Raw genomic sequence first — 26490 nt, 5'->3', positions numbered from 1 at the left:
TAGGCAGGCTAATTGTATTTTAAATAATATAACTCTGGTGTTGACATATTATTAAAATGTCTTCCTCCTTGCCCTCTTGTTTAAAAAAATGTAATTTAAATGTTGACAAAGAAATATATCAACAATCCAGTTTTGAAAATTAACCAATCTTTATGTCCTGCAAATCCACAATTCTTGATAGATTCAACATAATGGAGGTGTACTTAAAAACTATGTATGAATCATTAACATGCAGCAATTGAACCAAATTCATGTTAACAGTCTTTCTGATGTCAGCCCAAAATGTGATGAAACTAGAACAAGTCCAAACCATATGGGATAATCTTTTAACTTTTTAGTTGCATCTCCAACTGCAAGACAATTATAACCTTCTATATAAAGTATTTTCTAAGGTGTCCAGCATACATGAAACATTGAAAATTTTTAATTGTATTGATTTCATTTGAAGAACACAGGGAACAAATTTCACATATTTAAGTGACTTTCCTTTGATTTGCCAAGATAAAATATTCAAGCTTATTATTCCAGACATTCTGTACATAACTAATTGAATCAACATTCTTCAACATCCAATACATCAAATATTGAATTCTCAAGTAGAATAATCAAAACAAAAAAACCACTCTAAGGCATTTTTGCACTTCTACAAATGCTTTTAAAAATGTTTTCTCCAAACTGAATTGGTCCAAACTAATAATGCTATAGATAGCCTACTTTATCCTTTTCAAATAACTAACAGATGCTATTTTTTTTCAACTGAGATTATTTCATAGTGTAAACTATTCACTATGAATAGTTTGGTGTAAGTTTGGTGTAATAGTTAAGGCACCTTTTGGTGTAGAGCCAGTTTGGTATAACAGTGAAGACACCAGACTAGAAACCAGGAGAGTTTCAGTTCTATTTCTGCCTTAGATGCAAAGCCAGCTGAGTAACCTTGGGACAGTCACTCTATCCCAGTGCTGGGAAAAAAGCAATGGGAAATCATTTCTGAAATATTGCCAATAAAATTTGTCCAGTCAGTCACCAGGATCCAACACTGAATGGCACAAAAAAAAGCATTATATCTTCTTTGTACAATGTAATTAAAAATCTGTTTGGAATGTGTAAAGCTATTAAGTTCAATCCATTTATTAGTGATCCATCCCTGTCAATCCCTCATGACAGGCGAAGAATACCAGTAGGACGTTAGATTTGTCGCTGTAATGCTTTGACAAATGAAAAGCTGTTTCGGATTGTGCCAGTCTCCTTTTTGTGTAAGCAGGTAGAAATTCTCAACCGGTGGCATTCCAGGGATGGAGAGGAGGAGAAAAGAGAAAAACCAACTCCGAATCTTTTGAATCACAACTCAGCCTATTCGCCAAAATGAACAAATACTGGCAAAACTGATTTCGGTCCCATCACTATCAATTGGGGAATTCAAGCTTTACAGACACACATACACACAGACAGACAGACAGACAGACAGACACACACACACACACACACACACACACACACACACACACACACACACACAGAGAGAGAGAGAGAGAGAGAGAGAGAGAGAGAGAGAGAGAGAGAGAGAGAGAGAGAGAGAGAGAGAGAGGATCTGGATCTTCTTTCACTCTTCTCCGTCCCAGACTTTTCACTTTTCTAGGAAGTAGTGTGCGCATCGTCTGTCTGTGGTGAGAACATGCAAAATAAATAACATTTATGTCCTGATGACATTCAGGAAGAGCTTAACTTCCGACAGGATCGCAGATCGATTTGTGATCGAACTGCCTCCCGTGACTGCGGGGCTGAAGAAGTGGGGAGATGTTGCTTCTTAGTGAAACCAGTCAGAATAGAGCCTCCACAGAGAGACTCCGAAACTTGTTTGCCAATTTACTTGCCCTGCACGAAATCAACCTCAGGGTCCTTCATTCTTATCGTTTTGCTTGCGAAGAAATACGATTTTTATAGAACCAAGAAAAGGAGTTTGCTCCGCTTACTGCAAAAACGCTGCCAGCCTCCAACTCCTCTTTCGTACTTGAAAAGCTGAACATCCCAGGCTCAGCCGAGTTGGCGCTTTCGGTGCTTCCCTCTCCGCGTTTGTTCTCCAGGGGAGCAGCGTCAATGACGCTCTTGGCCAATCGGAGATGGAAAAGGGGGTGGGGGGGAACTCCCTCGCCAGGACCCGCCCAGTCCGCCCTCCCGATGGTGCTGAAAAGGACAGTGCCAAGTTCCCCGAAACCTCAGTCTGGGGGAGATGGCTTCCCAGCAAGGAGAAACTGGGATCAGGCGGAGGAGGGAAACTGATCCCGCGACCGATCAGTCCGGTCCTTCGCGGTGGTTTACCTGGGAAGAGATCGGGCTGCGCTCTGGCCAGGGAGACTTGCCACGGGAGCGCTGGCTGGTGATTGACAGGAAAGTCTATGACATCAGCCGGTTCCACAAGAGGCACCCGGGGGGCTCTCGGACCATGTGCTGCTACGCAGGGCAGGACGCCACGGTAAGGCGCGCGGCAGGTGGCGAGACGAAGACTCCGCTGTTTCCAGTTCCTTGCAACCGCGAATCTGTTCTGTTGGTGGTTGTTACTAAAAGGCAGAAAATGTCTAACACTTCATTATCTTCATTATCAGGCTGGTTCTTCTGCAGTATCTGTTGTCCTTCATTTGGTCTTCTTTATATTGTATTTTAGTCTCATTTTTTTCCATTGTACAACTTGGCTTTTATTATTAAAGTTTGCAGATCCTCTGTATTTTCAGCTATTAGGACAGTGTCATCATCTTAGGCCAGATTATTGATGTTTGTGCCTCCAATTTTTACAACCACACACAACTTTGTCCAAATCAGCTTCTCTTAATATATATTCAGCATTCAGGTTATATAAATAAGGGGAGAGTATATAGCTTTGTTGCACTCCTTTGGAGCCAGCCTGTTCTGTTCATGTTGAGCCTTCTTGACCAGTATGTAAGCTTCTCTCATAAGAACAGTAAAATGTTCTGGGATTCCCATTTTTGTAAGCTTATTCAACAGCTTGATGTGATTGACAAAATTAAAAGTCATTCTATGATAAATGAAGCACATGTTAACTTCTTAGTATTTCTCAATTATCTATCATGCATCAGTTATATTTCAAATTCCTCAGCCTTTTCTAAAGCTAGCTTGAACATTTGGCATCTCTTTTTCTATGTAGGGTTTTCATCTGCATTGGATGATCCCTATAATAATATCTAACCTGAAAGGAATGACCAGTGAATATGACCAAAGCATATGAATTAGTTCTAAAATAATATATTCAAGACAATGCAAGGGGGGGGGAATCCTGTATATTAATTGTTCAATAAAGGTGGTAAAGAGATAACAGGTATGAAAAAAGATAAAGGAAAAACATTTTCTCAACTCCTCTTTTGGCTCAGGGTTTTCAGAGAAGATATTTATTTCATTGAGCAATTCAGAAAATCAGGTTAAAAAATCTAGTTTCACTGAAAGGAACAGACAGAAACTGAACCCCCAGGCTAAATAGATTGATTCCAATTGTATCATGTCACTATCCAAGTAAAATTCTTGAGAGTTTACATGTATAAACTGTAAACCCTTCAATATAATAATTGTTGTAAAGCAATTACAACAGAAGCCAATATAATCTCTCCCCCGCCCTCTCTCTCACACACACATATACATCAGATAAACCAAACTTTTATTTAAAAAAAAACAACAAATAAAATATGGTTAAATCAGAATAGAATGCCCTCTGGAACAATTCAGTTTTCTACATCCTTCCAAATATGATCATTCGGATCTCTACTGGAAAACTAGTACTGCTGCTTCCAGTGGGGAACCAGAAGTAACTTCTTCAGGGATGATTTGGTTGCCCAGGCCAATTCTGTAAACCATACCATGACTCAATGTCTCTTGACTCTGAAAAATCCTGGAGAAAGAAAGTTTTCTCTAAATAACTAGAGAAGGCTAATATGTCATGATTTTCATGGTGATAAAGGGTAGAGAGGACCCCATGGAACTACAAAAAGTCAGCTTGACAGCAACATGTAGAAATTGTTTAGAACAGATTGCAAAATAATCAGTAAGTAATACCTTAAAGACAATGCAAAAATGACAAGAAACCTGTCACATGAGTGTATCTATTTGATGAATCCAGAATTGGCTTCAAAAGCATTCTAAAATTTATAATCTGTATTCATTATGTGAATGAATAGGTGGTGGCAATGTTTATCCAATTGCAGGTATTTCACAATTGATAATTATATTCTACAAATTAGAAATAAAATCATAATGATTTTGAAATATTAGAGAAGTTGAATTTAAAAAAGGAATTTAATAGAAACAAATGCAAATGTTTCATTTAGAAAACAGAAATCAAACGCACAGATAAGCACATGTAGATAATACATGTGAAAAAGATTTTGGAATTATAAACAATTATATATTGAATATCAATCAGAAAATTAAAATGGCTCCTAAGAAGGAAAATGCAATTTTAGGCAGCATCAGTAGAAATATAGTTTCCAAGTTATAACTTTTTAAAAGTCCAAATGAATGTTTCATTTATTTTGCTCTTGTGAAACTGCACTTCAACAACCAACTGCAGTATTAGGAGATGCACTTTAAGAATGGTCCAGAAGAGTTGGAACACAAAGAACTGATGTGGATGTTGAAGGAGTTGGAAACAAAGAATTATGAGGAAAGAAAGAGGGAACTGTTTAGCCTAGAGAGGAACAGTCTTAAGTGGGACTCAGTAAACAGGCTTCAGTTATAGGAAGGCTGATTCCAGCTTAATGTCGAGGAAGCAAGTGTTGTGTGAGAATGGAATTATTGATTGAGGAAAGGTGTAGGCTTCCTTTTTGGATGTCTTCAGGCAGAGACATAGGCTTTCCTGCAATCAATTCAGGCTGTTCTCAGATTGGTCCGTCTAGATCTTGAATCTTGAGCTACTGCTCTATCTGTGAGCAACTGGTGTTTTGAGCTTTTGGTGTTGTTTCCAAAGCCCTTCTCAGCTGTGCTCATGTACCGATCCCAATGGTCCTGCAGCTTTGTGGCTATAATGCCTGATAGGACGTTCCATGTTGTGGGGAGGCAGGTTATTGGCTGGTCGTTGGCTGGTGCTGGTCCCTTGTGGGGTCTTTCATGATCAGTTTTATCTTTCCTTGGGTTAGCCAGTCTTGACGGGAGCCTCCTATTAGCAGCTAGTTCATTTATACTGCTAGGCTTTTATGCACTGGTATTAGTATATATGTAGTATACACATACACACTACAGGAAGAGCTGTGGTGGTGCAGTGGTTAGAATGCAGTGTTGCAGACTAATTCTGCTGACTGCCAGCAGTTCGTTCCTGACTGGCTCAAGGTTGACTCAGCCTTCCATCCTTCCAAGGTTGATAAAATGAGGACCCAGATTGTTGGGGCCAATATGCTGACTCTGTAAACTGCTTAAAGTGGGCTGTAAAACACTATGAAGCGGTATATACGTCTAAGTGCTGTTGCTATTGCTACATATAAATAGTATATTCACATGCACACTTGCACACACACATATGCATGCACATCTGGAAACATAAACAAAAAGAACAAAGATGGCAGAGATAACAAACCCAGAGGGAAATATAAATAAAATGGGGTTTCAATCATACACACCAGAGGCCTTGGGAGTCTCAAGGGCCCTTTCATATGCAAGCATAGAAGAGCAAGAAAAAAAGGAGAAATAATGCATCCACATGTAGAACAGTAGTGACTCAGAATAAATTGGTAGCTAGATAAAAACAGTTGTGCAAAGTGTTGTGAAAGAAATCAACGATGTCTAGAAATCTGGATCATGCAGCATCATGAAGATAATTTCCCCTCCCCTCACGTTTATCATCTTAATGACAAGCTAATCTTTTAAGAATGATGGCACAATTGGAAGTAAGCCTGTAAAAGGATTATGGCTCATTCTGCAATTTGTATGTGTTATCTTCACATATGCATTTTTTTTTTTTTTTTTTTTTTGCAATTATGGTCATGTTTCCTTTTAACAGGGCAACAGTAAAACGTGCAAATGTAAAAATCTTCTTCGTGAAAAGGAATTTTTGTGAGATGAGTAGCTGAAATATTTCTTGAAGAACTTTCTTTTAGGGGGCTGAGGAAGAGGGATATCTGGTAGAGTGTCAAGAATCAAGATGATAGTCGTGACAGCATATTCAGTGCCCTCCCCCCCCCCCCTTTTTTTTTTTTACATACGTCACAATGTATGTAAAATAGATTGGGGTTTGATCATACAGCCAGAGTCACTTGCTTACTTTTTCATCCCTTCTATGCCTGAAGAAAGAGGCCTGTGTTTTTCTGGGGGAGGCTGGTTTGCAATTCAAACTGGGTGTGGTAACAGTACCATTTCAAAAGTCCTCTTGTTTATTTTGTGACAACCTGTCATTAATAACCAAATCTAATTTGCTTGTCACTAATCTTAACATGAGAAAACTGATATTTAAATAAAACGTAACTGTTCAAATGGTAAGCTTGAAGCAATAGCTGTTCTAGGCCAATAAAAAAAATACTTGTCCTGGAAAACTGCTTTTGGAACACCTAACATCTGAAGACCTGATTTTGAAAATGCTTTGGTCTCCTTCATTTTCAAATAACAAAAAGAAATATATTTTGCTCTCTTTCATATACAGCCAAATAGACATAACTATCCATCTTTTATTCCATTGCAACCCATGCTAAATGAAGGCAGCAATCAACTTTATTTGCATGCCCATTACAAGCTGCCATGACAAATCTCACTATTATTCTAACTAGTTCTACTTTAGAGATGGGCAATTTAAAACTTTCCAGAATCCTGCAACTTTTCCAGAGTACTGCTCCTGCAGTCCATAGCTGGGGATCTCTTCCTCTTGCTTCACTTTGACTGGGTGATATTTTAATTAGAGTCTCTCTCCGTGCTGTGGCCACGCCTCCCATTCCCATAATGCACCAGTCTTTTCACTCAGTCACTGTGGACTGGTGTGTTCCCTTTTCTCTCCGTGCCTTGCCTTGGATTCCTTCTTAGGGATTTTCCGTTTTAGGCTTTTCTTTCTTTCTTTTGATTAAATTTTTTCGGTTAGTGAGAGCCTTTGCGAAAGCTGCCTGGGGTGAGTGGCGGCTCTGGGGTGCCAGCCCGCCTTCCCCTGAAGCGTCTGACAGCTGTCAGACAGCAGCTAGGGATTCCGACCCTTCGGGGCAGTTCCCTTCATTATCTTCAGCCGCCGGCGTGGGCGCGAGGCTAGCGGACTGCCGTTTTGCCCCCCCACACCTTGAATTCATCATTGGCTCTCTCAGGGGCGGCTCCGGAGCTGTTGCACGGTTCGCCCTGCAGGCTCTGAGGATCGACCAGCTGACTGTCTCCCCTGGGATCGGATGCCTCTCGCCTGGCCCTTATTCGTCAGCGGGATCGCCGGAGACGTTTTCTGCGCGCTGCAGGTGGTGAGCAGTCTCGACGCCAGCGCTACGAGCGGCGTTTTTTTCCCTGCTCTTTATCCCTGGCATGTTTTCCCGCCTTTCGCTGCTGCCGCTGTTGCTGGGGCGATTAGTTTGAGTTGCGGCCGCCATTTTGTCAACGTGTTGGCGGCCATTTTGTGCGCCCCTTTTATCTGGTCGTTGCTGAGGCGTTTTACTCTGTGGCGATCGCTCCATTTTTCTTCATGTTCTCCTTGGAGCCTCCCTTTGGAACTCTTGCCTCGTTCTGCCCCTTGCTGCCCTGCGAAGCTGGGTCTGAGGGCTTGCCTGGCATCCTTGTGACAAGTCCTAGACTCTTGTCACTGGACATTGACTGTTGGCCATTGCTTAACCAGGGATTGCCCATCACCCTCAACGGGTGCCATTGCTGGTTATTTTTGTACATAGTTGTCTTCTTAGTTTCCCTTTATAAAAAAAATATATATATAATAATAAAATAAAAAATAAATAAATAAAAAATAAATAAATAAATAAATAAATAAAAAATAATAAAAAAGAAAAAGAAAAAAGGGAGGAAGACAAAGGGTTAATTGGATTGAGGCCTAAGGGAACCTTTATTGCATTTTGCAATGGCAGATTCGTATTTGTCCTCCGACCCGGAACTGGAACCTAGTCCTCCCAGAGCACAGGCCAAACACCGGTCAACCTCTCGTGGCCGTTCTGCTTCTACATCTACTGATTCTCGCCACAGGCCTTCCTTGGCAGCGGATAAGGACGCCCAGCGTCGCCACAGGGCGCTTGAGCGGCAGTATGACAGAGCCAGGCCGGCCAGGTTGGCTTCTGTCTTCCAAACCGACCAACCTTTGGCCCCACATGAGCAGGCTTCCGCAGTTCATGGGGCTGCAGCTTCCCATATAGATCCTGCCTTGGATGACCCTTGTTCCGCTCCCAAGGAGTCTTCAGGTGCTCATCACGCCCTCTCCAAGAGGACCTCTTTGTCCTTACCTGATGTTTCTGCGGTGGGCCTCAGCGAAAGCCCTCCCCCACCTCCACGTCGGGCGGAGGCGACCTTTACTCCGACTGCCGCCGGTCTTCGGGGTCCAGATGGTCAACTCTTGTCTGCTCCGCCGGACTTCCAGGCCATCCTATCCAATGCGCTGTCATCCCTGCTGGCTGCCGGGATCCAACAGACTTCTTTGCAGCAGCCTCAATTGGCGCCTATGTCTGCCACCCGTCCGGCGGCCCCGGCGCGTTCCAAGTCTCCGTCTCGGCGGGCCCTAGTTTCGTTGGACGAGTCTGACCGGGAGGAGGAGATGTTGGAAGACATGGAATTTTCGGAGGATGAGGACCTCCCTCCTGATGCTCCCGCCTTCTCTGGTTTGTTCAGACCTTTGCTTTTTAGATCACTGCTCCATAAGGCTCGCCAGACGACCAATATGGGGGTTCCAGCCGCTGATCCATCTTCTGTGTCGGCTCCTCAAGACGCGTTGTTTTCATCGTCAAAGCCGGGGAAGGACTATATTCCCTGTCCTCAACTTTTCTCTGACGTTCTGAAGTCCCCCTGGTCACAGCCAGGCTCTTTGATGGGGCCAACTACTCTGGATAAGAAGCTGTATTGTGGAGCTCCGGAGCTGGACACCTTGCTGGCACTTCCTGTGGTCGATCCCCCGATCGCGAATCTCTCCTCCACTTTGCTTTTGTCTTCAGATTCATTGGATGCCCTTAAATCAGAGGATAGGAAATCTGAACTCTCCTTTCGCAAGGAGCATCAGTCCCTTTCCTGGGCTGTTAAGACCGCGACTGCTACCTCTTTTTTTAATAGAGCATCATTACTCTGGTTGAGGCAACTCCAGGAGAGACTTCCCCCTGAGGACACACGCCTTCACCAAGATATTAATAAGATAGTGGCCGCCACGGAATATTCGGCGGATGCCTCGTTAAACTCGGTGAAGTTTGTTTCTCGGGCCTTAGCTTCTTCTATAACATCTCGCAGGTTGTTTTGGCTCAGGAACTGGAGGGCGGACGCGAAAGCGAAGTGGAAGTTGGCAGCGGCTCCTTATGCTGCTCCGAACCTCTTTGGCTCTGCGCTCGATCCTGTCCTAGTCGAGGACAAGGATAAAAGGAAGGTTATGCCAGCATCCTCCTACTGCAGACCAGAACGGCGCTACACACCTTATTTCCAGCGCCAGCCCTTTCGATCTTCGTCGGGGCCTGGGGGCCCCTATTCCCAACGTGCCTTCTTCCCTGGAAACGATCGTTCCTCGGATAGGCAGCGTTTTTGGGACAGGCCTAGATCCAACAATGCCAAACGTCCCTTCAGAGGTTCCGGCTTCAGACAAGCCCGTCGCGGAAAATGACTACGAGTTGCAGGATCCCATTGGCGGTCATCTACAACTCTTCAGCCACCGATGGGAGCAGTCAACCAAGGAGCCTTGGATTCTACGGACAGTTTCTTCCGGTCTTTCCATAGAGTTCGTGGGTCGCCCTCCATCTCGTTACGTCCGGTGTCCAACTCACCTGTCCCCCGACATGGACCGGTTGCTGCGGAAAGAGGTTCTTCATCTTCTCCTCATTCATGCAATAGAGCCGGTGCCGTTGGATCAACGTGGCAAGGGGTTCTACTCCATGCTCTTTTTGGTTCCAAAACATTCGGGGGGATGGAGGGCCATCCTGAACTTAAAGCAGTTGAATCTGTCGGTCCTCTACCGCAGATTCAAGATGCACTCCCTGGGGTCTATTCTTATGGGGATTCGTCGGGGCGACTTCCTTCAATCAGTAGATCTCAGGGAAGCTTACTTGCACGTCCCGGTCCTTCCGGCCCACCGTCAGTTTCTTCGGTTCCAAATTGGGGAGGACCACTATCAGTACTGTGCGATGCCCTTCGGCTTGTCTTCTGCCCCAAGGACATTCACAAAGCTGGTAGCGGTCGTGGCGGCTGTCCTCCGGAAGGTACCTGTAAGAGTGTTGTGCTATCTGGACGACATTCTGGTCCTGTCATCTTCCAGAAGTCAAGCGTCTCGGGATCTGGACCTGGTCATCGAAGCCTTTCAGGATCACGGCTTTTCGATCAACTTCCCGAAAAGTCACCTCTCTCCATCCACTTCTCTCCAGCATCTGGGAGCGCTGATCGACTCGGTTTGAGGCCAGGTTTTTCTTTCCCCAGACAGAGTTCGGAGCATTCGCGACTTGATTCATCTCATTCGGTCCAAACGTTCGGTTCCTCTCCTTCAACTGTCCCAACTGTTGGGGAAAATGGTCTCCTGTTTTTCCATCATGCCGTGGGCTCGCCGGCACACGAGACCGTTGCAATGGTTCCTGCTCCCCTTTCAACGCACGGGCCGCAGCGACTCTCTCCACAAGGTATCTCTGCCACCTCAAATTGTTCTGTCCCTCAACTGGTGGACAGGCCCCAAGATTCTCCTGGGGTCACACTTTCTACTCTCGAATCGGCTGACCCTGACATCAGACGCCAGCCTCTCAGGCTGGGGGGCCCATCTTCGCGATCAGATGGTGCAGGGCCGCTGGTCAGCTTCGGAGCAAAACCGGAGTATCAACCTACTGGAACTGAGGGCGATTCGACTGGCTCTCTGCCATTTTCAATCCCAGTTGCTGGGCCGTCATATCCTTGTCCTCACGGACAATATTACGGCCAAGGCCCATATAAACAGGGAAGGGGGCACGAGATCAAGAGAACTGATGCTGGAGGCCGAGAAGCTTCTGAATTGGGCCGAGAGTCACGTTCTATCTCTGAGGGCCGATCACATCTCGGGCGTAGACAACGTCCAGGCCGATTGGCTCAGCAGACAGCTGATAGACCAGTCAGAGTGGCAACTGGATCCAGACATCTTCCAAGAGGCTACCACCATCTTCGGTCTGCCCACTGTCGATCTGTTCTCCAGCCCGACGAACAACCAACTCCCGAGGTTTGTGACTCGTTACCCGTGCCCGAGGGCGGAGGCCCACAACGCGCTCAGATGCAGCTGGCCGCCCGGCCTTTTGTACGCGTTCCCTCCAGTTCCCCTGATCCCTCAGGTGATTCGGAAGTTGTTGGAGGAACAAGCGGAGCTCCTGCTGGTGGCTCCCAACTGGCCTCATCGGCCTTGGTACGCAGACCTCGTGTCTCTGTCCATCCGTCCTCCATGGGTGATTCCACCGGACCGTCTGTCTCTGCGCCAAGGGGCTGTTTGCCACCCAGATCCAGGATGGCTCCAATTGGTCGTATGGCGTTTGAGCGGGTCATCTTGCGGAAGGACCGCCTCCCCGATTCCATCATAGATACCATAAAGGCTTCTCGGAGACCTTCTACGTCACGTATATATGAGTCATCTTGGCGAACCTTTTGTTCCTGGTGTGCTGACAACCTGGTGGACCCTACGTCGGCCCAGATGGTTGACATTCTCTGTTTCCTGCAATCTGGTCTGGACAAGGGTCTGTCTCCCTCCACCCTTCATCGGCAGACCGCCGCTTTGTCTACAGTCATTAAATGTCCACCTTATTCTTTGTTGTCTCAGCATCCATTGCTCAAAGATTTTCTGCATGGGGCTCTGAATTTACGTCCCCCACCGGTTCATCGTTACCCGACTTGGGACCTTTCCCTTGTTCTTCAGGCTCTTATGGTTTCACCTTTTGAACCGCTGGGTTCTGTATCCCTCAAGTACTTGTCGCTCAAACTGGCTTTCCTTTTGGTGATTACCTCCGCCAGGAGAATTTCTGAACTTTCGGCCTTGTCAATTAGAAAAGACTTGTGTATTTTCCATGCCAACACTGTTGTCCTTCGTTTGGACCCCACCTTTTTACCAAAGGTTAACTCCTATTTTCATCGTGCCCAGGAACTAGTTCTCCCAGACTTCTGCCCATCGCCCAGGCACCAACATGAACAGGAGTGGCACACTCTCGATGTCCGGAGGGCTCTCCGTTGCTACATTCGTAGGACTGAAAACGGAAGCCCTTTTGGTCTCATTCCATCCGAGGTCTTTGGGTCAAAAGGTGTCTTCGTCGACCGTGGGTAGATGGATCAAGGCGTGCATCTCCACGGCTTATTCTCATCAGTCTAAGCCAGTTCCATCTGGGATTTTACCTCATTCGACTCGTAGCACGGCTACTACTGCTGCCTGGGCCACTCAGGCGTCAGTGTCAGATATATGCCGGGCCGCCACTTGGTCCTCGGTGACGCCTTTCATAAGGCATTACAAGGTGGACTCTTTTGCCTCCACTGAGGCTTCTTTTGGCCGTCGAGTCCTGCAGAGTGTCATTGCGGCACAGGACTCTGGAGGCTGTTAATGTCCCGCCCTTGTATTTTGAGCTTGGGTATATCCCAGCTATGGACTGCAGGAGCAGTACTCTGGAAAACGAACATTGCCTTACCTGAATGTTCCTTTTCAGAGTACTGCGACTGCAGTCCATCCCCTCCCTATGTTTTTCCTTTGGGGGGCCGTTCCAGTTGCTGGCTTCTATATGATTTTTTTTTTACATCCTTTCTGATTGTTACCCTTTTTTTGGTCGCGCCTTCGTTCAAAGACTGGTGCATTATGGGAATGGGAGGCGTGGCCACAGCACGGAGAGAGACTCTAATTAAAATATCACCCAGTCAAAGTGAAGCAAGAGGAAGAGATCCCCAGCTATGGACTGCAGTCGCAGTAGTCTGAAAAGGAACATTCAGGTAAGGCAATGTTCGTTCTAGGTTCCACCCAGTGTTGTCAGAACTGAGAGATACTGAGAGTTGGTGTTATCATCTCAATGGCCCCTGCTTCCCTGCTCATCAACACTGATTGACAGCTGATCCCTGCAGCTCCAGAAAAGATATCCAGCCCTGTTGGGAGAAGACAAAGAGGGAACCTGCCATCCAGCTAAGGCCTCTTTCAAACTGAACATATACAGCCAAATTCACATAACTATCCATCTTTGTTACTTCTGTACTGTATTGAGTGTCAGGTTCTGGGTGTTTGCATAAAGATATTCTTAATATGTTTGAATCCGGAGAATTGCAGCTTCAATAAAATATAGCATTTCCCCCCCCCCTTTTTTTTTGCCCTTGCCTCCCTTCATTAAAGGAATAAAGAAAAATAGTAGCAATCAATCTATCATATATAATAAACGATCTTTCATTTCTGATCTTCTGTTGAATTTTAGAGCAGCCAAAAAGCATTTTCTTCCACTGGTTATGCTGAGGTTTGGTCTACATTTTGGGAAGGTTTTATTTTTGATGGAAACATAACTAATTTTCTGGACAGTTAAGGATAAAGAAAAAGGCTGCTGGTTATATACAATTTACATTTAACTAATTAAAACCATGAATAATAAAACCCAATCCTATTCATATTAAACATATTTTATTCCAACATTGTTGGAATAAATATGCATAGAATTATAGGTTTCTTTACCAGATTTAAGCAGTAATTGTCAGAAGCTGAGAATCATGACAAAACTAGCTACCCTAATAATGACACATGAAATGATAGTATATATACAGGTACTCCACAGTTAAACCTCATGGTAATGAGATTACACAGGAGTGTAATCTCATTACCAGGCTTTTTTTCTGGATTTTTAGCTAAATCAGGAATCCCCAAACTCTTCAACTCATCACCCCCTTCATGAAGTTTCATGTTATTCATCAATCCCCCAAACTTTTATTGCAGGGAAATAATTTAATAAATACTATTCTGACTCATATTACTACCAATAATAACAATGACCCCTTGGATAATTTCATCAATTCTTGTGGATTAGAACTGATCACTTTGGGGAATTCTGAGTTAAACACTGTCTCTGATCAGCACGTGCCCATTTTTTCCATCTTAGAGCAAATAAAGTTGTTGAAGTGCTTTAATGAAGTTAAAGGTTTTTTTTTTCTTATTTATACATTTTTATTCATTGAAATAATAGAAAATACTTGTAGCTCAGGTTTACATTTTGGCAGTGATTTGCTCTCTGAACTTGCCATTTAGCTCCTGAACGTTTCATTAATAGGCTAGGTAACATCACCAGCAGGGCTTTTTATTCATTTTTTAAACAATAATTAAAACACTCTCAAGGATTTATTCCTGACAAAACAAAGACTGGACCAGCTGGTTTGCAAATGTGAGCATGTGCCACTTCTGCGCATGTGCATGGCCTTCTGTGCATGCACAATAGTCACGCATTATGTCAAGGCGGGTGGGCGGAGCCTTCTGCAGTTGCCTCTACTAGTTCATGTGATCTGGACAGAACTGGATGAATACCACAACTGAACCGCATCTTCTGCACATGGCGCGGCTTTCATGTGGCTCTCCCGTGCACTGCATGCACAATTGCACCATATGTGCATGCACATGACTTTTGCGCATGCAATACATGCATACAAGTGTGCATGCACAGGCGATCTCTGAAGACCAGCTGGGCACATGTGCACTGGAGGCCTAAACACCAGCTTGGGCGTGCGCGTACACGTGAGTTGGGCGTCAGCTCACGTGCCCGGAAAGATGGCTCTGTGTGCCACCTTGGGCACACCTACCATAGGTTCGCCATCATGGGTATAGACAATGACTTGTTATTTTAACCATTTAGTCATGTCTGACTCTTAGCAAATGCTCTCCATGCTACCCTATCAAGCACAGCTTCTTTCAATTATTGAATGTTCTTCTTTGTATCAGCTTTGATGGTATCAAACCAGCTTGTTTTTTGCTTGCCCCTTTCTTCTTGTTCCACTAACTATTCCTAACATCATTGACTTTTCAAATAAATTTGCATGCATGACATGACCAAAGTAAATCAGACATAGTCTTGCGATTTTGGCTTCTAATGATGTGTCTGGTTTTATACGATTCACAATCTCTCTGTTGGTTGCTCTGGCTGCCCATTATATACACAATTATTTATGCCAGCACCACAGTTCAAAGGCATCAATTCTTCTATGAGCCATTTTTAGTGTCCAACTCTCAGACTCATACATCATTATAGGGAAAACTATTGCTCTAACTAGCCTGCTTTTTGTATTTATATCAATTTTTATGCTTTTCTAGATCTTATTCATGTTAACCATTGCAGTATGGTCTAAGGTTAGTCTGTGTTTGATTTCAGGAGTACAACTGCCAAGGTGAACAGTTTTTGATCTAAGAAGCATATTTATTTATTTTATTTTATTTTATTTTATTTTGAATTTGTATACCGCCCTTCTCCCTGAGGACTCAGGGCGGTGAACAGCCAAGTAAAAACATCAAGTACAAATATTAAAATACAGTTAAATATATATATATATAAATTTGGCCCGATTAATTAAAAACAATAAACAAAACACTTAAAAACACTTAAAAAAAATTAGGCCAGCCCGGCTTGCTGGAAAAGGAAGGTTTTAAGGGTACGGCGGAAGGCACTGAGGTCTTGGATTCTCCTTATCTCTGGGGGCAATTGATTCCAGAGGGTAGGTGCCCCCACAGAGAAGGCCCTCCCCTGCCCAGTTTGGCTGATGGCACCCCGAGGAGGCCCTCTCTGTGGGAGCGCACTGGTCGATGGGAGGTCGTCGGTGGCAGCAGGCGGTCTCGAAGATAGCTAGGCCCTATGCCATGGAGTGCTTTAAAGGTGATAACCAACACCTTGAAGCGCACCCGGAAGACCACTGGGAGCCAGTGCAGTTCGCTCAGGAGTGGTGTTACATGGGAGCGCCATGCTGCTCCCGTCACTACCCGTGCTGCTGCGTTCTGGACCAGTTGGAGCCTCCAGGTGCTCTTCAAGGGGAGCCCCATGTAGAGAGCATTGCAGTAGTCAAGGCGAGAGGTGATGAGGGCATGAGTGACTGTGCACAGGGAATCCCAATCAAGAAAGGGCCGCAACTGGCGAATCAGGCGAACCTGACAAAAGGTCCCCCTGGTTACAGCCGTCAGATGTTCCTCCAAGGACAGCTGCGTATCCAGGAGGACTCCCAGATTGCGAGCCCTCTCAGTGGGGGCCAACGACTCGCCCCCAATAGTCAGTGATGGAGTCAACTGACTATATCGGGATGCCGGGAGCCACAGCCACTCGAATTCTCGAGTTAATTCAATTTCCTCCTTGTTGATTTTAAACATTTCATATGCATCTTTAGCTGTTGTCATTATCTTTGTTTTCCTGATGTTAAGATCCAATCCTACTTTTTTTATTTTTATCTTGTTTTTCCGGATGATTTTTTTCCAGGTCTTCCTTATTTTCAGCCAATTGTGTTGTATCATCTGCGTATCTCTAATTATTTATGGTTCTTCCCCCAATCTTCACTCCAACATCAGGCAATTCCAGGTCTAATTTTCACATAATTACTTCAGATTGAACAAAAATTTGTCATAAAATTGTCACAAGTAAATGCCCTACCTGCACCAGAGCCTGCAGAGAGTATAGCACTGCAGGGGTTAACACAAGCTCACACGCAGCCAGCCCCCTTCCCAAACCACTCCTTACCTGAGACTCTGCCCCATGGGTATATAAGGTTGCCCCTCACCATTCCAGATGCTTCTCCCAGATGTTACTTGACTTGTACGGATAAACCTGTAAATAAAAGAGATTGATTGAATGACTTGCCTATGTCCATTACTGGGCCTGATCCAAAGATTCTGTAACAAAAATGCTTCCCTGTCTAACTCCCTTACTGATGCTGAACCAATCTGTGGCACCATAGACTTCTCATTGTTGCATCCTGATCAGTGTACAATGATCTGATAAGTCTGATCGGATGGGTTGGGACATCAAGGTCACACAAAGCCTCTCATAGCTTATTGTGTACTACACAGTCAAAAGCTTTCCTTAATTAATAAACCACATATATAGATCCTTTTTTTTTAAAATTTGATTTATATGCCGCCCTTCTCCGGAGACTCAGGGCGGCTTACAATGCGTTAAGCAATAGCCTTCATACTTTTGTATATTTATACAAAGTCAGTTTATTGCCCCCACAAACTGGGTCCTCAATTTACCTAACTTAGAAAGGATGGAAGGCTAAGTCAACCTTGAGCCTGGTGAGATTCGATCTTACTTTTAATTGCAGACAGCTGGTGTTAAATTACAGAGCTCTGTCTGTTGAGCTATCCAGGCTCCCTGGATTGTCCTTTTGACAGTCATGTGCTTTTTCCAGAATCCATCTAATATTGATCTGCAATGTGATCTCGAGTGACGCGCCCCTTTCCGAAGCCAGCTTGTAACTCTTGATTGATGATATTCTGTAGCCTCTGTTTAATGATCTTTAACAGAAGCTTGCTTGCATGAGAAATCAATGCAATCTTGCAATAGTTGGAGCAGTTCCCGGCAGCACTTTTCTTTACCAGTGGGATTAAAAACATATTTTTTCCAGTCCTGAGGCCATTAACAAATAGTCCATATCTCTTGATGCAGGGCAGTGATGATGTTAACTGGCACTGGTCTTAGTAATTCCGCAGATTCATCAATAACCAAGACTTTCCAGTTTAGTAATTTCTCCATAGGCCATTCTACTTCTTTTTTCAAGATGCTTCATTAATTATTAATTGGACTGTCATCATTATCATCTTGATGGTAAGTCAAACTTCTATAGAGTCATTCTGTATATTATTTCTGTCACAAGTAAATGCCTTATTCTCCATTATGTAAATAGTATATGAACAGGATATCAGGGGTTAACTTATTCTTCACTTCTTAATGTATTCATACTTCACCACTCCCTTTTCTAGCTCCACCCATTGTATATATAAGGAGCTGGACTCATCCCTTCTTTGCTTCTATCTGTGAATATTCAGTGAATATAGAATGCCTTATGTAAATAAAGAGAGATATATTTGAACTCTTAATTCTCAAATTATTTATTGAGTCTGATCCTGAAAATATCGCAACAATCTGGTAGCAGAGGATGGTTGAATTGACTCAATAAAAATTTAAATATGTCTAAAAGAGATAGGCCCAACACCAGGGCATACAGCAAAGAAATGGAAATGGACCAAGAAATAATCGATGAGTCCACAAATGCAATTTCAAGAGAATCTGAAGAATACACCACAGAAGACGAAGAAATAATAAATGAAGATAATGACCAAGAGGAAAACGAAATAGAAAACAACGAACTCAGGTCAGAGATACTAAAACTTTTAAAAAGCCAAAAGAGCGATGAAAGTCTCATTGCGAACCTCCAAGATATACTAAAAAACAACGGAGCAGCGAGAGAAAAGCACATCGCTACTGAAAAGCCAAAAGACTCAAAAATAGTAAGTGAAATGCTTACAGACAAAGTCGCAGTGAAGAAGAAAGGCAGCGATCCCACGCTAAATTTCGAATGGCAGCCATCTTGGTTTCAACAGACACCCAAGGTGAGCGAAGTAGAGCCAATCAGAAAGCAAGATTCAAAATTTCTGGCGTGAAAGGCCTTACTAGATAAAGTAAATAAAAAAGAAAAAATATATACCTCAGAAGAATCAGAATCAGAAAACGAAGAAGATTCATCAGACATACAAATAAAGTCAGCAATGAAAACGCTTTTTGCTGCATTTGGACCGAAACTGAAGATTACCAAAAAATCAACCAAAAAACAAGCAAGCAAGCCAGAGCCTCAAAATTTACCCGCTCCTATCCAGACAACGAGAACACCGACACCCGAACCCAGAGAGCCCTGCAGATACCACCCCACGCCGCAGACTGATCCAAGGACCAGCGCCTTCAGCAGAAGGAAACGAGCACCCGCTATCACCAGGACTCCCAAGATCGAGCCGGAGACTGATTCATCGGAAGAAGAACAAAGCGAACGAGCTGCAGCAGCGAGAACCTCTCACGATGACTCCAGGAACGAAATGAGCAACGCGCATGCGCAAAACTACGAGGACGACCCAGGAAGACATGAGAGGCGGAGAGAATCATGTAGACTCGTCGCGAGCATTCCCACGCCGTTTTGCAATTTCCAGCATTTACGAGACCACGGACTACCCCCGGTTGTAAGTTGTAAGTAATGGACCCAACAATGTTGGGAATTTACTCAGTGACTTCCCAAAGCTGAGGATAGATGGCATTAATTTGCAAGAATGGTATCAGCAGCTCCAGGTTGTCTTTATGAAAGAAAACTTATTATTTTTTATCACTAATCCCCCAAAAAGACCTTGGACTCTAAAGTTAGATTGCCTACACCATAGAGCATTTTTCTTGTTAATTTCCAGTGTGTCTCCTGCCATGTATCACAGCATTAAGCAGAATCTGACTGTCTCAGAAATTATTCAATTTATTTCACAGTGATAGTGTAGCTACTACCACAAGAATGTCTAAAGATTTCTTCTCTTCTAGGATAAAGCCAGGGGTTACCATAAGTGAACATTTAATATCTTTAAACAAAATTAGAGTAGAACTGCATTTAAGGGGGGAGGTGATTTCAGATCAAACGATGAAAAGTGTTATCATCAACTCACTTGACCCATCATGGGATAATTATATGTCACATTTAGACACAATCAATCTAGGATACTTATCCATAGAAAGTCTATCCAATAAGTTAATAGCTGAAGACAATTCAAGGAGGAGTCGCTCTGACAATCATATAGAACACAAACAATATAGAAAGGTAGCATTTCAAGAAAGATATCATGAAACATTTAGATGCCACAATTGTGGGTCCAAAGAACATAGTAGGAGGGATTGCCCTAAAATCACAAGAGAAAGACATAGATCAGAATACAGAAGTAAGTACAACAACAGACAGTCTTCCATTGATAGACATAGGTATAGAAGTCCACCTAATTATAAAGAACATAGAGGGGGCAGAGATAATTCAAAGGATAGGAAATCTGGTTCACTGAATGGACTAAACAAACAAGACAACACTAACATACAACAAACAAAGAACAATAATTGGCTTATTGATTCTGGAGCAACTAATCACACTACTAATAATAGAAATATATTGTCTTCATTTGTAGAGGATAAATTTGTAATCAAAGTAGCTAATCAAGAAAAAGTCCAAGTAATAGGTAGAGGGAATGTAACCTTACCTGGTCTAGGAAAAATAGAGGGGGTATTACTAATACCTGAAATACCTCATAACATACTTAGTGCCATAAAACTAAGCAGAGATTCTGACACTAACATTGTGTTCTCAAAGGGAAAAGCAACATTAGAGAAAAATGGAATAGATATAGGTACAGTAATAGTCAAAGGAGGCCTACCTTATTTAATGACAAAGGAGAAATGGTTACACAACATTGATTCAAATATGGAAGATAGCATTGAGATAGATAATGGAAACAACAGTAACAGTGACAATGATGAATGTGAAGTAACCCACAATCACAAAGATACACACAATGAAAAAAAACCTAAAATAGGTAAGCCAATTCACGATGAGTGTGCTCATATTTTACATAGGAAGTTAGGACATGCCAGTTTTCCTGTAGTACAAAAGATGACTGAACACGCAGAAGGTGTTAAAATAAAAAATTGTGAAAACTATTTGGAATGCTCAGTGTGTAAGTCTACAAAGCTAAAAACTAGTCCCAGACCTAGAAGATCAACAAGATCAACCAACAAAATTTTTGATTTGGTACACATGGACCTAGTCGGTCCGCTAACACCATCAATTACTTACAAAAAATGTTACTTTCTAACCATTGTAGATGATTATAGTCGTTATGGATTTGTTTACACATTAAAACATAAAGATGAAACCTTTCAGAAATTTAAAGAGTTCTACAAACGTATAGAAACACAGCACAATATTAAAATAAAGCAAATCATGACAGATAGGGGATGTGAATTCATGTCTAAGGAATTCTCCCAATGGCTAAAGGACAAAGGAATGTTACATTACACATCTAGCCCATTTTCCGCATTCCAGAACGGAGTGGTAGAGAGAAAGAACTCAACATTACAAACCATGATTAGATGCACATTAGAAGATGCTGGCTTAGGCAAACAATTCTGGTCAGAAGCCCTACAATATTCTAATTACACACAAAATAGAACTTGGTCCAGCATTGTAAATAAGACACCATATGAAGTAATGTATAATAGGAAACCAAAATTAGCACACATGCACATATTTGGAGTCACTGCAGACGTACACATACCTAAACAATTAAGGCGCAAAGGAGAGAACGTATCCAGAAGACTTAGATTTATGGGATACGAGACAGGCACAAAAGGATACAGATTCATCGATAATAATAATAAATTTATAGTTTCCAGAACGGCTGTGTTCCATGAACAGGCCAACTGGTCTAAAATACATCTTAATGAAATATTCCCAAACACCAAACCAGATACCAAAATTCAAAGAAAAAGAAATATAGAAGAACACGGTAACAACATGCATAGAAACAAAACCAAAACATGGACAAACAGCCAACACAAAATAAAGACAGACTCTAACAAAAAAAGAAGCAAGGTATTTACATGACAATGATAGTAAGCATGAAAGAACAATCAGAAGTAGTAGAAATCAAGTGCCAAACAAATACAAAGATTATGTAATGTATATGGATGGAGAATCAACAATACCTAATACATATGAGGAAGTGTTAAAACTTCCTCCTAAAGAAAAAGAAAAATGGGAATCAGCAATGACTAAAGAGATGGATAGTTTACGAGGGCTAAATGTATTTACACCTGCAATTGCACCAAAGGACAAAACCATCATTGGCACTAGGTGGATATATAAAATTAAAAATTTAGAGGGAGGCAATACACTATACAAAGCTAGATTAGTTGCACAAGGTTATGCACAGAAATATCCCGAGGATTATACAGACACATACTCTCCCACAGTTAGAACAGAGAGTGTCAAAACAGCTCTAGTTTTAGCATCAGCACTCAATCTCAACGTGTTCCAATATGACATACAGACTGCGTATTTACACGCAAAATTAGATAAAGAAATATATGTAAGAGCACCTCACAGTCAATACACAAACAAAAATGAGACTTGGTTATTAAACAAAAGTTTATACGGGTTGAAACAATCTGGTAAACGATGGTATGATTGTTTAGTGAAAGTACTTAAAACTATGGATTTCAGTGCCACTACTGCTGACAATTGTTTCTTTGTAAAAAAGGATGGTGATTCCATAGAATTTGTATTAATCTATGTGGATGATATTTTGTATATAGGTAAACATAAAGAGAGGAGAGAAACATTTGTAACAAAACTAAATGAACATTTTTCACTAAAATCTTTGGGTAAAGTAAATAAGTATCTTGGCGTTCAAATCAGTAAAACCAGAAGGGGATTCAAACTTTCTCAAAGAGATAAAATCATAGAGCTCTTGAATAAATGTAATTTAAGTAATGCTAAGTCCTGTGACACTCCCATGCAAACTGATTTTCTAAGAAATGCAGACGAATCATCCCCTGAATTCAAAGACAACACATTTTATAGATCAATCATAGGTTCCCTTCTTTACATTTCTAATTGGACTAGACCTGATATTGCCTTGCCTCTCAACTTATTGTCCAGACATGTCAGCAAACCAACACTATACCATTGGGAAGCTGTTAAAAGGATATTAAGATATTTGAAGAGTAGTTTAGACTTTTGTTTGTTATTGGAACCTGATAATATCAAGGAGCCCATCCTCACATGTTACGCCGATGCGGATTGGGCTGGCGATACTTCATGTAGAAAAAGCACATCTGGTTATATATTTCTCCTTAACGGTTGTCCAGTTTACTGGTACACTGGCAAACAAGATTTAGTAGCTACTTCAACAACAGAAGCAGAATATGTTTGTCTATCTAAAGCAGCAAATAACCTTGTATGGTTTAATGACTTACTTTCAGACATTTGGAAAAAACCCACCTTACCATTCATCATGCATGAAGATAATAAAGCTGCTATCGAAATATCTAGATCTGATGCTATTGGACAAAGATCCAGACATATAGATATAAAATTTAAACATGTGAGACAGTTTTCTCAGGATGGATTTATCAAAGCAGTTCATTGTGAAACATCAGAGCAAATAGCTGACATATTAACAAAGCCTTTGCCATCCAAGCAACATAAATATTTGACTTCTAAGTTACATGTTTTATATTGTTCTGAATCTGAATGTAATTGGTGTGATATATCGAATCGGCATTTAGAGGGGGATTTGTCACAAGTAAATGCCTTATTCTCCATTATGTAAATAGTATATGAACAGGATATCAGGGGTTAACTTATTCTTCACTTCTTAATGTATTCATACTTCACCACTCCCTTTTCTAGCTCCACCCATTGTATATATAAGGAGCTGGACTCATCCCTTCTTTGCTTCTATCTGTGAATATTCAGTGAATATAGAATGCCTTATGTAAATAAAGAGAGATATATTTGAACTCTTAATTCTCAAATTATTTATTGAGTCTGATCCTGAAAATATCGCAACAATTTCCATCTGTTCTTGATCTTCTGCTGGTTACTTAGTACATTCCTGTTGTGGTCCTTGCTGTGCTGAAAAGCTGGATCACATCATTTTCACTATGGCAAACATGACCTTGCTACGTCCCTTCCTGTTACCTTCTTCCAGATATTGACACTACTCCTCCCACTGTCTACTTTTGTCTCTCCTGGCTTCATGTTGGAAAATTGAATTCAGCTTTTTAATTTTGCCCTTATTACCTTTGTCTTTGGCTGCCCTTCTCTGACCAGCTATTTTGATGGTGTCATCAGCCACTTGTTGTTTTCTTTGGATTTTGGCGTGACACATACTTTCCACCAATTTCAATGATCTCTCACCACTGTTCATTTGGATCTTTCCCTTCTATATTCAGTGATTCAAAACTATTCTTAACATCTATGGCATGCATAGGTGAGATGTTGTTCAGATTGATTTTTGGGAGGGGGGAATACCTTTTTTCACTTTGCAAAATTTGAGCTTCAGTTTAGCCACTAATTGCTGATGGTCTGAGCTACAATCAGTACCAGGAAGTGTTTTAACAGATGCAGCTGAACTTTTCCAGTGTTGTTGGCATAAAATGAAATCTATCTGATTTTTAATGTTGTCCATTTGGTGCTGTCCATTTACCGTATTTTTCGGAGTATAAGATGCACTTTTCCCCCCTAAAAGAGGGTGAAAATTTGGGTAGTCTTATACACCGAATGTAGCCCCGCCCACGAGGCCAAAAACATGAGGCACAGAGGCGGCGATGGTCTGTGGCAATCCCTGCAGCCTGGAACAGCTGATTGGGGGTATTCTGGGAGGGCGATCCACCCACCAATCAGCTGCTTGTGCTGAATCAGGCTGCAATAATGTGCTGAAGCTGACCTGGCTGTTCACTATTTACTGTAAGGACGTGTCAGAGTTTGCAGCAGCAATCACATCCAGAAAGCACACACAAGTAACTGACTCAGCAGGATTCAATAACTTCTCTTTATATATTGAAGTAAATATACAATAGCAGATTTTCCAACTTGGTAGTAAATACAAGCAAAACACAAGCAGAGGAGAGGATTTTCAGTTTCAGTTTTAGTTTCATAGCTCAGCATAGCATGCAGTTTTAGTACAGAAGCCATGCCCAGGCTCCTTGCTGTCTCCTTGTTGTTCACACAGCAAATACTGTTTCAGTTTCCAAACAACCCTCAATTCTCTCACACACTGACAGGATGCTAGCCAGATGAATACTGATGTATGCTGGTAGGCAGAGGCAGACTTTTTTTTTTTCTTATTTTCCTCCACAAAAGCTAAGGTGCGTATTATACTCCAGAGCGTCTTATACTCCGAAAAATACTATATATAAATGTTGCGTGTGTTGAATAAACCATGTGTTCATTATGCTGAGATGATTTTCCTGGCAAAAATTGCACTAGGCAATCAACAGCTTCATTCTATTCCACTAGCCCGAACTTGCCTACTGTACTTGAAACTTCTCCTTGGCCTACTTTTGCACTGAAATCGCCCATAATATACAAAAGATCCTTTTTGGTATTTGCTTGAGAGCACATTGAAGCTCACTGTAAAAAAGTTCAATTTCATCATTTGAGTCTATAGTTGGAGCATAGATTTGTAGTATGGTGATATTGACTGGCTTGACTCAAATTTGGATAGATAGTATGCAATCACTTATGCTATGTAATTCTCAACACATTTAGCTGCTTGTTTGCTTACACAGAATGCAAATCCTTTACATTTGATATTGTTTCCAGAAAAAAAAAACATAAACTTGTCTGATTTGAACTGACCACTCCCTGTGCAGTATAACTCACTGATTCCAAGGATGTCTATATTCACTCTAATCATTTCTCGTTTTACAATTTTGAGTTTCCCAAGGGATATGCCCAGGGGTGAAATGCTCCCAGTTCGGACTGGATCGCCTGATCTAGTAGTGATGGTGGTGGGTGGTTCGGAGAACCAGTAGCAAAAATCTCCGCCCCCCCCCATGGCCAGCTGAGCCGTGCAATCATCAGAGGCTTTTTTTTTACTTTTAAAAGCATTTTTTCTACAACCTCTTCAGCTGAAAAAATGTCACCAAGCCATGCTCACAGAACCGGTAGTAACTAATTTTACATTTCACCACTGGATATGCCTCTAACATCCCATGATCCAATTCGATATAACATTGTACAGTTGTGGGTAACTCTTTCATCATGGGCCACATGGGCTTCCTGAAGGCTTTCCTCCAACAACATCATAAAAACTCTGACTACTAAAAGCTAGTTCTTGCTCTTCTCCAGTAGCTTGTAGGCTATCATCCAGCCTGGTATTCAATCCGAGTCATGTTGACTTATTGCCATAAAGTGTTTTAGTGATAATTTTTGCAGGATAGTTCACCACTGCCTTCTCTAACACTTCCCATTTTGGAGGGCTTGGGACTGGCATATGGTTGATAAATCATCTGAGAAGAAAGGTAAGAATCAAATATAATCACTCAGCCTAAACATGTTTCTTCCAGGTTGCCGTTAATTTGGTTCTTTATTATAATATTTTTTTTTCTTTATGTTTTGCCTTTAGGATCCTTTTACAGCCTTTCACCTTGACAAGACTCTAGTAAGGAAGTACATGGCATCTCTTTTGATTGGAGAATTGGCACCTGATCAGCCCAGCTTTGAACCCAGTAAAAATGTAAGTTTGGAGACAGAAAATTGAAATAGTGGCTTATGGTGCTAAACTGCATACCCTTAAATATTATAGGGCTTGAGTCAAAGATCACTTTTGACATTAAAACTGATCTGCTATTTAGG

General features: G+C 42.2%; 1 protein-coding gene across 1 annotated transcript in view; it reads left to right on the top strand.

The window, feature by feature from the left end:
• Positions 1 to 2227: 2227 nt before the first annotated feature.
• The window catches only part of LOC139327488 (acyl-CoA (8-3)-desaturase-like), a 73392-nt gene continuing 49129 nt past the window's right edge, over positions 2228 to 26490 (top strand). The window contains exons 1-2 of the mRNA XM_070957327.1: positions 2228 to 2470; positions 26261 to 26371. Coding sequence (XP_070813428.1) covers positions 2228 to 2470; positions 26261 to 26371 — 354 coding nt within the window. The remainder of the gene's footprint in view (positions 2471 to 26260; positions 26372 to 26490) is intronic.

This window comes from Pituophis catenifer, unplaced genomic scaffold (assembly GCF_029215685.1).
Source record: "Pituophis catenifer annectens isolate HBS135680 unplaced genomic scaffold, rPitCat1.0.hap2 SCAF_1, whole genome shotgun sequence".
In the NCBI taxonomy this organism is placed as follows: domain Eukaryota; kingdom Metazoa; phylum Chordata; class Lepidosauria; order Squamata; family Colubridae; genus Pituophis; species Pituophis catenifer.
The sequence above is the reverse complement of the archived record's forward strand: the minus strand, read 5'-3'. Positions and strand labels throughout refer to the sequence as shown.